This window comes from Stegastes partitus, unplaced genomic scaffold (genome assembly GCF_000690725.1).
Source record: "Stegastes partitus isolate 25-593 unplaced genomic scaffold, Stegastes_partitus-1.0.2 Scaffold1310, whole genome shotgun sequence".
NCBI classification, from domain to species: Eukaryota; Metazoa; Chordata; class Actinopteri; family Pomacentridae; genus Stegastes; species Stegastes partitus.
In genome coordinates this window covers 188,040-200,112 of record NW_007579041.1, presented here as the reverse complement: position 1 = coordinate 200,112, position 12,073 = coordinate 188,040, and the positions used below count along the sequence as shown (strand labels likewise).

The 12,073-nt window shown below is 41.1% G+C and overlaps 1 protein-coding gene across 1 annotated transcript; it reads right to left on the bottom strand.

The window, feature by feature from the left end:
* Positions 1-226: 226 nt before the first annotated feature.
* Positions 227-11,819, bottom strand: LOC103369625 (ADP-ribosylation factor-binding protein GGA3-like). The gene is made up of 16 exons (XM_008298380.1): positions 11,657-11,819; positions 9,270-9,354; positions 8,550-8,625; positions 7,878-7,976; positions 6,612-6,735; positions 6,311-6,411; positions 6,157-6,237; positions 5,921-6,058; positions 4,484-4,694; positions 4,198-4,374; positions 4,037-4,104; positions 3,827-3,939; positions 2,494-2,654; positions 2,198-2,367; positions 903-1,013; positions 227-658 (listed from the first exon to the last, which is right to left on the bottom strand). The coding sequence occupies exons 1-16, from the start codon at positions 11,697-11,699 to the stop codon at positions 548-550; spliced, it is 1,869 nt and encodes a 622-aa protein (XP_008296602.1). The 5' UTR covers positions 11,700-11,819; the 3' UTR covers positions 227-547.
* Positions 11,820-12,073: the final 254 nt, after the last annotated feature.

Here is a 12,073-nt window from a genome sequence, read left to right as displayed (position 1 = left end):
CATCTCTTGAAGTTCAGTTATCAAAACAATTTAATTTTCCTACTTATCGGGCAGTAACCTGTCAAGTAGACTTAAGAATTTCTTTGTAATAGGACAATGGTATGAAGTTGTTAGCTGTACCTTGACATGTTTCGGCGTTCCATCTGCCGCCTTCTTCAGAAGTGTCATCTGACGTGTGTCTTTATCAGCTGTTTTTCCTCGATGGAACGCCGAAACATGTCAAGGTACAGCTAACAACTTCATACCATTGTGCTATTACAAAGAAATTCTGTACTTTGAGGACAAAATGAACATCTTTGCTACAGTAACCTATCAGCTGTTCAACGTGTGAAGCACAGTTCACACTCTCTGTGTTAAAATAACACAAGTCATTTCTTTGTATGAATCCAATTACTGCTGTGTTATTTCATGAAGATCTCCTGCAGGTACCTTCACTGTAAAACTCCCCCCACTTTTTATGTTTTTCTTCCACCCTGGGTTCACTTTATTCTCTCAATATTTAGATTTCGGGTCCAACACAGAGTTGGAATCTGGGTATCTGAAGTTTTTAGAGGCCGATCAGAGAAGTCCAGTCGGGAAAGCTGTCTATGTCTCCGGTCTCGTCCAGCCGTTGGTCTCCGTGTGTCAGTGTGAGCTTGTAGCGCAGGCGAACCTTACGCTAAAGGAAAAAGAGGTACTTCTTAGAGAAAAAGGCGACATATGTACCTACATATACAAGGATACGTTAATTGAGAAGTAAATTAATACAACTGTACGTAATATAATTGGTTTGTGCGACAATGTCTAATGAAGAGTGACTCTGTTTCAGTTACACATTTGCAGAAAAATGCAAACATTTCTTCAGTTTTTATGTTTTACAAGTAACACTGAAGGAGACAGCCTCTAAATGCAGGTAAACTCACCCTCTGAGGATTAGCCAACAGGATGACCTGTGAGACGGCAGGTGGAGGCAGCAGAGGGTTGTAAGGAGGTAGGTGTGTCCTGGAGGCAGGCTGGAGTTTCACTAACATGATCTGCAGGACAGTTGTAGGACTGAGAATGAGCTGTGTGTTCAATCCAGTTAAGAAGCAGACAAGATAAGCAACATGAAAGCCTACAAACTATTTACACTCTGACAAATTCTGAACCGATGGCCTGACTCCAGTAGGGGGCGCCACACACATTCAGGTGTAAAGGTATGTTGATTAAACTGTTGACCGGGATAATATCACTTCTATGAGTGACTGTATTTGCGATTAACTTATCAGATAACCCACACAGCCTCCATCCAGCAGCACTGGGCGGATACATGAAGAGCCGTCAGCTTTAACAATGAGGCACAATGATAGTCGTAGCTCACATAGAACAGGGAGTACGTGAAGTTAATCATTTATTCTCCTGCTGGAGCCAAACACAAAAACACAGTATGCTTTTCTGATCTTCACTGACTCTACATATTATTGTATTGATGCTGATATTAATAGTCAACAAATTGGGAGGCAGAAAAAATGATCTGCAACTATTTTGAAAATCTTTTAATCACTTCAGTCATTTAGCAGCAAATTACACCTTCTATACATTTTACTGCTTCAAATAAAATTATTTGCTGCTTTTCTTTTTCACATATCACTGCAAACTAAATATTTTGGTGATTAAGATATTTAGTCTAACAACACTTCACTTTTTTTTTCTTTCTATATTTTTCGGGGGGCTGCAAGGTGGGTCAGTGGTTAGCACTGTTGCCTCACAGCAAGAAGGTCGCCGGTTCGCATCCTGGTGAGGACACCCGGGATCTTTCTGTAGGGAGTTTGCATGTTCTTCCTGTGCAGCGTGGGTTCTCTCTGGGTTCTCAGTTGAGACATACCACTGCATCTGGAACTATCGCCCCTGTTCATGGGTCGCCCGCTCAACTAGGTGAGCTATAGGGGCGCGCAAACTTCACCTTTGTTGACATTTTATACACAATTATACACACAACTATTTATTACAACATGCTGTCACTGTGGTAGGGAATGGCAACAATGAGAGCAACAGAAAGACATTTATTTTGGTGCCAGTCATCAGGCCGGATTTTTGTGCAACTTCTGGAGGTTGAAGAGGTTTTAATCTGGTGTGCTAAAGACAATTTAAAATGTCACTCATCCAAAACTGCAATGGGAAAAGAAAAAAAGTATCACCTTTCTTACTGCCACAGTGCACTGTGACCAGAGTTCGTTACCTTTGGGACTGCAGCTTGAAACATGAAGTCCTTCACATCGAGGGCAGATGTGTTCACTGCAGACATGACGACCACAGCGACGCCTGGGTGACCGGGTGGACAGTCTTTGGCAAAATGAAGCGACACGTGGATGCCTGCCCGATCGTGTAACGTGATGGGCTCCAGGTGACCTACCAGACACAAGAAAATAACGGTTACAACAACGCAGTGAAAGTGTGTGATAGTGCTGATACTAAGTAATGACTCTGAAGTGCTGTTAAACATAGTGGAGAGTAACACAGACTTTGAGGACTTACTGGATTTGATGGTGTCCACTGGCACAAAGATGTCTTTTAGTAAGTGTGGGGGACACAAGCTCTCCTCCAGCTTCACCAAAGTCCCAGAAACTTCATTTGGTTGTTTCTGTAACTTTGAAGGTGATCCTGATCCTGTAAACTGCTGGTTTTGGGGGAGAGACCTGACAAGAGAAAAGGCAGAGGCAGCTTAGCAATAACATGAATCAGAAGAGAGAAACACTTATTACAGGTAATATTTTACCTTGAAACACGAGCCAAATGCCTCAGCTGGTTGTATACTTTGTATATGTTTGTTTTGCTGATGTTGTTTGTCATATTTGTTTTCAAGTGGTCACGTTATAGTCTTTGAAGATCATCAAATTTAAAATTAAAATTCAGTTTGAACCAGAAGTTAATTATGTAAACCTTCTTTTGACATACATCGTTTTGATGCACCTGAACACATCATCAGTGATGTTACCTGGGGTCATTGGTTGTTGTCGGTCTTTCAGCATCAGACACTTTCACCCAGGCAACCAAGGTGGAGCACAAACAGCTCTGGCTTATGTACAGGTATCGCTCCACCACCCACAGCTCTACCTGTGATGCGCAGCTTGTTGGAGGCCCTGCAGAGGGACTGGCCTGTGAACCCTCTAATCCCACTTCAATCGGCTCCCACCTCGCTTGTTGCCAATTGCTTTTTTTTTTTATTCCACTAGCTCTACGTACTTTCCCCTCTTCCTCTCATTGGCCTTCTTAATGCGATCCACCTCAGAAACAGAAAGCCTAAAGAGAACAGTCTTCTTGGAAGCACCAAGTCTGGCCTTAGTGTTGTTTTAACAGCAGTTTCTGGGAACTTCAGTGGCTTTCGCAGGTCAACAAAGCATCCTGCCATGTTGACTTTACTATGGACAATTTGTGGATTGTTCTGTTGCCCTCAAGCCACAATGAGTCAGAGATTCCCACTGGTCATTGAGCAGTAATATTGTGCTGTACCACAAGAATGCACTGATATTCACAGCCACAGTATGATCTTTATAACGTAGTTGTATAAATAAGGACACTTTATGTGGTTTTACTAATGCACAGGCTTTGCAAACAGCAATAAGTGCTGAGACACACTGTGTTTTACTATACATCAGTCATTGTCTGTTTATGCTTATGAGGGCTCACAGGTCAAGTTATAGGTATATAACATACATTATTAAACGCTTATATCGCCTTACAGCTCAAACCAAGTGGCAATAAAAGCCAAAAAGGGGAGTTAAAGGCCTGTCAATAATGTAATCCACCTGATGCCTGGCAGGTATTTAGTCCCTCTCCTGTCCTCGCTCCTCTTTACAACCATCCTCACCAAACATTCATCCCATTTGTCGTAGCGCTGCTGCCCCCACATCCACGGCTTCTCAGCAAAGGGCCTCTCCCTCCATTCTGCTCAGCATTCATCATCTGAACATCTTCGTTGAGCTAAAATAAAGCACAAATGTTTTGTTTCTTTTTACTCCATCTTCCAAATAAAACACACTTTTACATCTTTATCGTCAGCCTTAGATTCCAGCCTCACCTGCATCAGATCCTCATAATACGACTTTGGATTCTCTTGGGTTTGTTTTGAGAATAAATTATCCAACTCTGTAATTACACAACACCACGTCATTACATTATGAAATAAATTAGTCAGCATCAGAGGCAACACACTAGAAATAGCAACAAATCCAGGCCCACCTAATTCATTTAAGTCCTGGTCAGCTTCTGAGTGGAAGGTGCTCTTCAAATGAGAGAGAAGAGGCGGAGAGGGTTCAAATACAGGTGGTGAATCAGCTTTTCTGCGAGTCTGTGGAGAGTCCAGTGCTGACAGATCGATGAGGTGGTAGCTCTTAATCTGTCTGGGACTCAGAGGAGCTGAACAACCAAGAGAAAACAGGATCAAACACAAGGCAGTGTCAGACACAAGGTTAAGCCTTTTTCTACAGGGACTAACGGACAAAAAGGTGAACAAAATAAGACCTACCGTTACGTTCACTTGTCACTTCTTCACTTTTGCTTCTTGCTCGTTCTCCATTGCACCCTCCTCTTCCCAAATGGTCTTTGTAGGCATTTACAACAAGTGTTAGTTCATCGTTTGCAGCCAGGATTTGCGCCAGAGCAGCATCATCGTCCATCGTGTCACTGGCCAGTCGGAACAGACTGGCCCTCAACCGGTCGCAGCGCTCGTACATCACCTACAGTGGTGAGAGGGACGGGTTAAATGTTGGGTGGCTTCATTTTCATCACCCCCCCATACACGCTGAGGAGATACTAATGGGAAACATGCATCACTCAGAGAAAGTATGTGCAGCTTAGATTAGCCTAAATATTCCTTTCTTGCCTTAACCCACTAAATCCCAGAACATGCTGGTGTGTTTGAAAGGCTGCTGTCTTTAAAAAGTCACCAAAATTACATCCTTTATCAGAGACAGAAACTATGAAAACTAAAAGAGTTTTTAACTTTCCACTGATCACTGAACTACGTATCTGTGACGAGCCAATCTGTTGGGAGACTTAATCAAATCTAAGGTCAAAAACGTGGTATTTCATCAAGATCACGTTGTTTTATATGTCTCATTTTAAACTAACTAAACTATTTGTTCAAAACGTCCATCCATCATCGATACACCACTTAATCCTCACTAGAAAAAAATTCCGGTACTTTTCAGGTGAACTGCAGGCTTTGTTTACACAACGCAGAAAGAAGACAAGGTAGAGACGCCGCGTCCTCAGTATTGGGAATAACAGCGGGTACTGGTTGTGCTGTTTCCATGAAGGTAAAAGACTTTACAATGCAGTGAAAAATGAGCCCACAGTGATTAAAAACATGACAGGAGCAAAAACAGGTCAGAAAAATTACATAAAAGCTGTGGTTGTGGGAATAGTAGAAAAAAAAAAGAAAAAATAAGATTGACATTGCTGTTTAGCAATGAATCTATAATTCACATAGATGATCATGACAGTAGAAACTAAAACACCCAGGCCCTACATTATATCTAAAAATAAAAATGAAAATAATCTTTATGACGTGTTGCTGCTTTCTAGGGCTGGAACCGAACATCTGAATATTTGAATATTCGGTCGTTGTGGTGGTATCCGGATAGCAGTTTTGATATCTGAATATTCACCCGCCACCCGCCGCCTGGAAACAGAACTGCGACCGCCATCCTAAACTGGCATTAGCAGCCTCATACTGCTTGTGTGTCCCGCCCACTTCCACCCCCTCGGAGCACACAGCCCCCCGGTAGCATCATCAAAGACCAAAGACAAGACCTTGATTAGACTTCTAACAGTTGTGTAGTTAGCAATGAGAAGAAATGACAGCAATCACAGGACTTAAACACTGGCCTCCAGAGCCACTTCGCTTTATCGTCAGCATTATAAAGTTAATTGATTATTTGTTGGTACATGTCCAACATACCTTCATATCATCGCTGGACTGTAGTGAAGTTCCAGTTAATGAGTGCTGGTCCAGCATCTCTTTGAGCTGCTTGGTGCTGCTCTCCACCTCCTTCAGAGTACACTCACGCTTTGACACTTTGTCAGCCTTCTCCTGCTCCTAAAACAACACAGACACACAGAAAAATACATTCCCAGGTCACACAATTATTAATGCGTCGCTGCAAAGATGACCATCACAAGCACAGCAGTCCTCACCTCTTTGATGGTGCTTTTAATGAGCCTGTTGGCGGTCTCCAGGTCTTCAGGACGAGCACTTTTCAATAATCTGGCTAACAGCTAAAGATAAAAAAAGCACGTTAGCAGGATGAAACGCAGCAGATGTCCTTTTATATACCACATACAGACTCACCTTGGCCTTGTCATCCTGGTCAAAAACAGAGTCTGCGGCTCTTTGTGGTGGAGGAGCCATTACAACTGTGTCTGGCAGTTTAGGATCTGCCTTCACAATACCTAAAATTAGACAAAGAAACATAACGTGGTTTTATTCTCGACAGAAGGACACAACACCAAGAAAGCAATTAATGAATATCAGTTCTATATATCTGCAATTTTAAATACTTTTTTTCCCCCAGCCAGTCTAAGAATTTAAAAGGTGGATCTTTTGAGTGCAGCCTTGATAAAGATTTCATGTTGCGTGTGTTGTTCCTGACCTTGTTTTTTGAGCATGCTGTAGGCTTCCTGAATCTTGGGTTCATCTTTAAGCCAAAGCGTCCAGCCATAGAGGACCTCCGTCACTCTGTCTTTAACTTTCTGTGGGGTCCAGGCGCCGAAGTACTGCTCAGAGAGATCAACAGGGTGATCATGCTCATCTTTCAATGTTGGACTTAATGTATAATTACTTAACTATGTTTAGAATCTTATAAACTACGTGTTTTAAAGTCTTTCCTTTTCACTGGTACATGATATTTATCCATCCTTTCACATTTACTTTCCTATGTACCTCTTTAATCCACTAATTGCAGTTTTTGCAGGTCACTGCAGTTCCAAAGTGGAAATGCTTAGTCATGGTGTTGACTGCTAATTTTTCTCATGTCTTCTAGCACATAAAAACACCATATGGACATGTTACCAATGTCAAAAACTTCCTTTTCTTTGGAAGTGTCTTTAAACTGGAGTGACCTTTTCCGAACAAGACAGTCGACGCCAACCTATCAGCCACATTCAGTGCAGGCCGGATATCAAGTTTCACCTACAGTCGTCCTCAAATGTATTCATACCCTCCCATTAAAGAAGGAAATAACAGCTGCCACTGAAATAAGTTGAAATTGACAAAAGTAATAATAAATAAAAATTGAATGGACATCATAACATTGCTTTTGAATTGTGGTTCAACAGAAATATATATATATATAAAAATAAAAAACACACACACAAGCAAACAAGCATGATGGAACCCGTAAACTAATATTTTGTTGAACAACCCTTTGAGCCAATCACTGCAATCAAGTGTTTTCTGTAACTCTCAATCAGACTTCTGCACCTGTTGACAGGTATTTTGGTCCACTGCTCATCAGCAAAGTGCTGTCATTTGTCCGGTACAGTTTTGTTATTTTTTTTAAATTATTTTTTTCAACCACAATTCAAAAACAATGTCTTATTTCACAAAATTATAATTTAACAATTTTTTAATTATTATTACTTTTTTTAGTTTCTAGTTATTTGAGTGACTATTATGAATTTTGTCTTTTCTTTAATGGAATGAATGCATTTGAGGACGACTGTACACTCACATGTTGACTCATGTGAGCTGCAGGTCATCAGTAAGTTTTCATTAATGTGAGTTTCAGGTGAGTAATGACCCACTGACAGCCATTTAGAATTGAGGAAGCCTCTTGGATGAGATACAAAACGTCCTCAAGAACCATAAAGAGGTCTAGCTGCCTTCTACTCAAATGAGGATCTCTCATAAGCAGTACCTTTGGTGTTAGGAGTTTGATGAGCTCATTAAGAAAGCGAAACTTGGCGGCCTCGCTGTGGAATCTCTTGCCGCAGTTGTTCATGCATGCCTCAAGAACCTGAAAAGCACCAAATAAAGCATAAATCGTTACCACCAGACACTTTAAAAGAAAGAAATGAAAGGAATTTCTTTTGTTCTTGCGCAACACGAGAGAGGCAAAGCACATTTTGTCACTGCATGCTTGTGGTTAACCACCTTTAAATGTCACATGACATGAGGCACACGGCCCTCGAGAAGCTTCTCCAAGTTACATTTTAGAGCGAAACATTGATTGAAGCGTAGACAGGCTTGCTGTCTGTACGGCAATGTATAGACAGCAAGCCGTGTGGTGTCACAGCAGATTCTACTGCGAATTAAATCCCTCGTGTTTCTTTGTTCATGTGGCAAAAGTTAGTCACAGATATTATTCACAAGACCACCCTCCCCTAGAGTTCAAACAAAGACTTTTGTTTTTCAATGAATGGACTCTAAGATTAAAGACACTCCAATACATGGATGACCATTGAAAAAGAGTGTTAAATAAGAGATGTACACTGTATGTCTGGAACATGTAAAATGCTAACTTCACCAATAAAAACACTGCATACTGTGTAGCATGCATCGTCTGTATGTGCAGTAGTTGGTCACTTACAGTGAGAGCCTGCAGAGACTCTTTCTCCTGCGGCGACTGGATTTTATGAGCAAGAAGACGAATGGCTACCTGTGGCCTGAAAGCAGAACATTTAAAATCACATTAAAATGGGGGCCCCAGTAGCTCAACTGGATAAGACGGCGACCCATGTACAGGGGCTATAGTCCCTGACTCAGCAGTCGCGGGTCGAGTCCAGCCAGCGGCTCATTTGCCGCATGTCCTCCCCCGACTCTTGTCCCCACGTTTCCCTGTCTGTCTTCACTATCCTGTCTGAATAAAGGCAAAAAGCCCATAAAAGAACAAATTAAACAAATTTTTAAAAATCACATTAAAATGCCTGAGTGGACTGTGTGCAAACAAAATGTTGCACAACGAGCAAAAGGCATCTTGTTCAGATAGCCTCCACATACTGCCAGGCCTGCTTATACCCAAAAGAAATCCAGTCAAACTCTTGAAAAGCAGGACCTATACATTACCTTCAGACTTTATGATACTTTGAAAAAGGGAAAAGGTGCTACAGAGTTCATCCTCACTCTTGCATGATGGTGTAACTGACAACCTGTGATGGCAACATGAATGTGAAGCAACTCTTTCTCAATTGATAGAGTTGCAATAAAGCAGCTTTCAGAAGTGAATGGTCTGCCCACCAAACTTTAATTCATGCCTTACAACAATGGAGAGCGCTTAAAACGTAGGTAAGAATAAAGATGTTGTGCCTACCCGTCGGTCTCCTGGTTGACGAGCAGGTAGAAGGCCTGGATGCAGTCCCATCTGTCCTCCTCATTGTTGGGATTAGTGGCCTGGTCTGAAACAATCACATCATAGAAACAGGTTGAGAAAAACGTGCTAATTTGGAAACAAAAGGGAAAGACAGACATGGATCATTGCCTATTTTGCACCAAGTGTGGAAAGAAAGTGCTGCACATATTCCAGTGCTATACACATCACATGTTCATAGTAACATTTCAGTAACTGTTAGTCTGTAAGATTTCTTTTACACTGGTTGTTTATTTGACCCAAACTTTTTTTTTTTTTTGCGTTTTTTCTTGATGAATGGGTTTGATTTCCTAAAGCTCCACTAACTACATGCCTCTATGTTTACTGTTATTGCCTCTGCTGGCATTATATCATATTTTCATGGACTTTAGACTTTTCTTTACTACTTTGAAGACAGGAATCACACTGAATGTGAACGATTGTGCTGACTGAACCACCTTGAAAGCAAACATTCAACATTATCAAGAGTCAGAAAACAGCAAAGAGGAGGATTTTGTTTTCATCCTGCCAACTCATGTGAATGAAAATGGCCAAAATTTGAAATAGGAGCTTTGGGGAAGCTTTAACTACACAACTTCAGTAAGTATTAACTAGGATCACAACCAACAATTATTTGCATTATCGGTGAATCTGAAAGTAATGAATGGAGTTCCCCTTTCCCCTCTCTTTTCCTGAAATCTAATAGCTCCCTGCATTTTGCACTACTGACTGCACTGCGTTTGTATTTTGTGTGTCCCCTTGCACGTACTGCTGATGGAATTTAGCTGACACTACACCCCTCCTCCTAATGTTAGTAATTCTTTTTTTTTCTACATGGCCGCTGACAAATAAATGGAAACTAAGTCTGACACTTGACAGCAGTCTCTGTCCAGTGTCAGTGGTCTAATATTAGTTTTTTGTTGTGGGTGCATGCATTTCAAAATTAATAAAATATATATTCACACCAAGGATTTGCACTTATTGTACTTTTTGTACTTCCTAACTTGTCGGTAACTTCTTAAATACTGGTCGTTAACTTGCAATAATGCGTTTCTCAACAATAATCTCAGGGTTTCTCAGTTAAACATGAAAAAAATGTGGTGGAGGAAGTACTTTTCACTTAAGTAAAAGTGCAAGTACCACACTATAAAAACAGGAAAAGGAAAGGAAATCATGCATATAAAATGTTATTCACGCTAAAGTAAGTAAGCATCATCAGGAAAATGTAATGTAAGCACTAAATATAAAAGTGCTCGATGCAGAAAAGTGTCCCCTATATATATTATAATACGACTAAGATATACTAGTAACAGTTAAATTCATAAAACATACTATTTTGTTTGCTATTTCAAACAATTACTATTTTATTGAGGACCCATCTGCTCATTTCCCTTATTTAACTGATTACTTGGGTTGTTAAATGGGGAAAAAAAGGGAAAACATTGCAAATTCACACACTTAAGTTTAGAACCAGGAAATGTTGATGAAGCCTATTAAAACTGCTGATTTTCCCTTAAGTGACAAATTGTTTCAGTCCCATTTTCATCATCGGTTCCAGTTGACATTTCTAAAGTCACTTGTAACTAAAGGCTGTGAGATGAATGCATTGCAGGAAAATGTTTCTTTCTTTTCTGCACAGACAATAAAAAGTACACTCCAAAAAAACTGGAGTGGAAGTATGAAGCTGAAGAGTTCATTTGCAAAAAAAAATGATAACAGATAACTCCATCTTCACAAACCTTCAGAAAGCCCACGGTTCCATCGTCAACCTTAGATAACATCAGTCAAACTTAAGTTATATCTATTTTTGTCATTTCTACTGAGTCAAATCCACTCGACTTCAGTTTGATTGATATTATCTCAAGCAAACAACAAAAAAATACGTTTTCTGAAAATCTACAAAAATGCAGTTATCTGTTTTTGTAAATGAACTCTTCAGTTGTATCCTGGGGAAATCCTCAATACAAATGTGATATGTTAAATGTGTAATTACATGTCTCTGACAAACTAAAAAAAAAAACACAACTTTTTCTTCCACCGCGCACGCGCCTAGACCCAACACCGCTCGAGCGCTTCTCTCGAGCACGCGCCCTCAGCAACTTCCTGCTCCGGCTGAGACTTGGTGCACAAACACAAAACTTTTTTTTTTTTATTATTATTTTCTTTAAACTTTTAAGAAGTAACACAGCGTTAATTCGCACACAAACCGTCAAACTACAGCCACGAAGTTAAACAGAAGTCACGAGTTACAGCGTCCGTCGGTGCAGACATGAAACGATGGTGTCGACCAGCCAAGCGCTGCGACGCAAACAAGCAGCTCAACACAAACTAACTTCTCCGGGTTCACTTACTGAGCCATGACTCCAGGGTCGGCTGGCTGTCACCGCTCGCCATTGCCGTGTCCGTGGCGCCGCTCCAGAGGCAGTGAAGGTGCGGGTCTGGGTGAGTGTCTGCGGGGGGAGCGGAGGTGTCAAACTGCCGCCTGTTGATGGAGACATGTGACGCTCACACTGCTGACACACTAACCAAGTTACACGTTACACCCCCCTAGCCCCCACCGCCTCCCCCGCGCAGGCGCACTGACAGGCAACAGGTCTAACTTTAACCAAAACTCGACTTTACCTTTAGAAAACTCAGCATATCTTCAATGCGGTGCTGCAAAGAAATATTCAAGAACAAATGTCATGCCCTTGTCATGCTACTTTCTTATCTCTGCTTAACTGAATTTCCAATTAACTTGTTGCTCTACTACAGTTATGTGACAAAGT